This window comes from Trypanosoma equiperdum (genome assembly GCF_001457755.1).
Source record: "Trypanosoma equiperdum strain OVI genome assembly, contig: ctg_1124, whole genome shotgun sequence".
NCBI classification, from domain to species: Eukaryota; Euglenozoa; class Kinetoplastea; order Trypanosomatida; family Trypanosomatidae; genus Trypanosoma; species Trypanosoma equiperdum.
The window spans coordinates 1,788-2,922 of NW_027123088.1; the positions used below are offsets into that span (position 1 = coordinate 1,788).

Below are 1,135 nucleotides of genomic sequence, written 5' to 3' on the forward strand. Positions count from 1 at the left end.
CCGCTGTTGTGGGGCAGGGGGGAAAATTAAATTAAGTTAAATTAAAAAGTTGAGGTGACGTGAGGATTAAAACAGACACAAGAATAAGAAGGCGAGGAACAGGATATATATATATATATATATATATCAATAATAGTAATCATCATTCATTAGCCTCCGAATTATTATTATTACTATTATTACTATTATTATTGTGTGTGTGTGTGTGTTTGTGCTTTTTCTTTCCCTTTGTAGAACATGTCACATGTGAAGGCATTTGACCCCGCCGCTCAGGCGCGTTGTGACCCTTATTATAAGCGGAATCATATGGGACATGTTGTGTGTACCCTTTGTGACGTGTGTTGTAGTGATGACAATAATTTCATTAAACATTTGGCTGGTAAAACTCACAGTTTGCAACTTGAGCGCCTTGAGCGCAGCGCTAATCGTGAGAAGCGATTGGCTGAGGAGGAGGAACTTAACAAAGAAGCCATGCGCCGTGCAGAGCAGGAAAAAGCCACACGGGAACTCCTCCTGCAACAAACTTCAGCACCACATGCATCATCAGTTACATCCTTCGCACCATTCGGTCGCCCGGAATTTCATTATTGTACTGAACATGATCCCGAGTTGTATCAAACCAAAGTTTGGTTGGAATTTTATTTCCCACAGGCGGTGGAGGGAGCTCGGCCGCTGCACCGGTGGCGCTCAGCACGTGAACAGGAAGTGGAAAAACCGCCTAATGATGATGTTGTTTATCTTTTAGTGGCTTGCGAGGGGTACATGACGGTAGGGCTCAAGTTTCCATCGAAATTACCGCGCACCTCAAGTGGATTAACATCATGGGGCGGTTACGGAAATGCGGGAAGTGATGAAGAAAAGGGAAGATATCGCTGCAGTTGGGATCCAGTGAAGAAACTTTATGAACTCTTTTTTATTATTGGGTAAGGTAGGCTCACGTATAATAAATAATTGGCCGCCTGAGAAGTTAAGAAGGGAAAGAAGAAATGTTTCTGATGCTGTGGTTGATGTGGTGATGGTGGTGATGCGTTACTGGATGCAATGAGTTGCTGTTGTGTCCACTCTAATTTGCTTCTGTTGCTACTGTTGTTGTTATATTTTATTTTTTTTATGTGTCTGTATGTGTGTTCTCAGT

The 1,135-nt window shown here is 42.6% G+C and overlaps 1 protein-coding gene across 1 annotated transcript; it reads left to right on the forward strand.

The window, feature by feature from the left end:
- Positions 1-237: 237 nt before the first annotated feature.
- On the forward strand, positions 238-927 carry TEOVI_000498800 (Zinc-finger of C2H2 type, putative; the record flags this gene model as incomplete). The annotated part of the gene is made up of 1 exon (XM_067220358.1): positions 238-927. One exon carries the CDS (start codon positions 238-240, stop codon positions 925-927), a length of 690 nt encoding a protein of 229 aa, XP_067076459.1.
- Between the last annotated feature and the right edge of the window lie 208 nt (positions 928-1,135).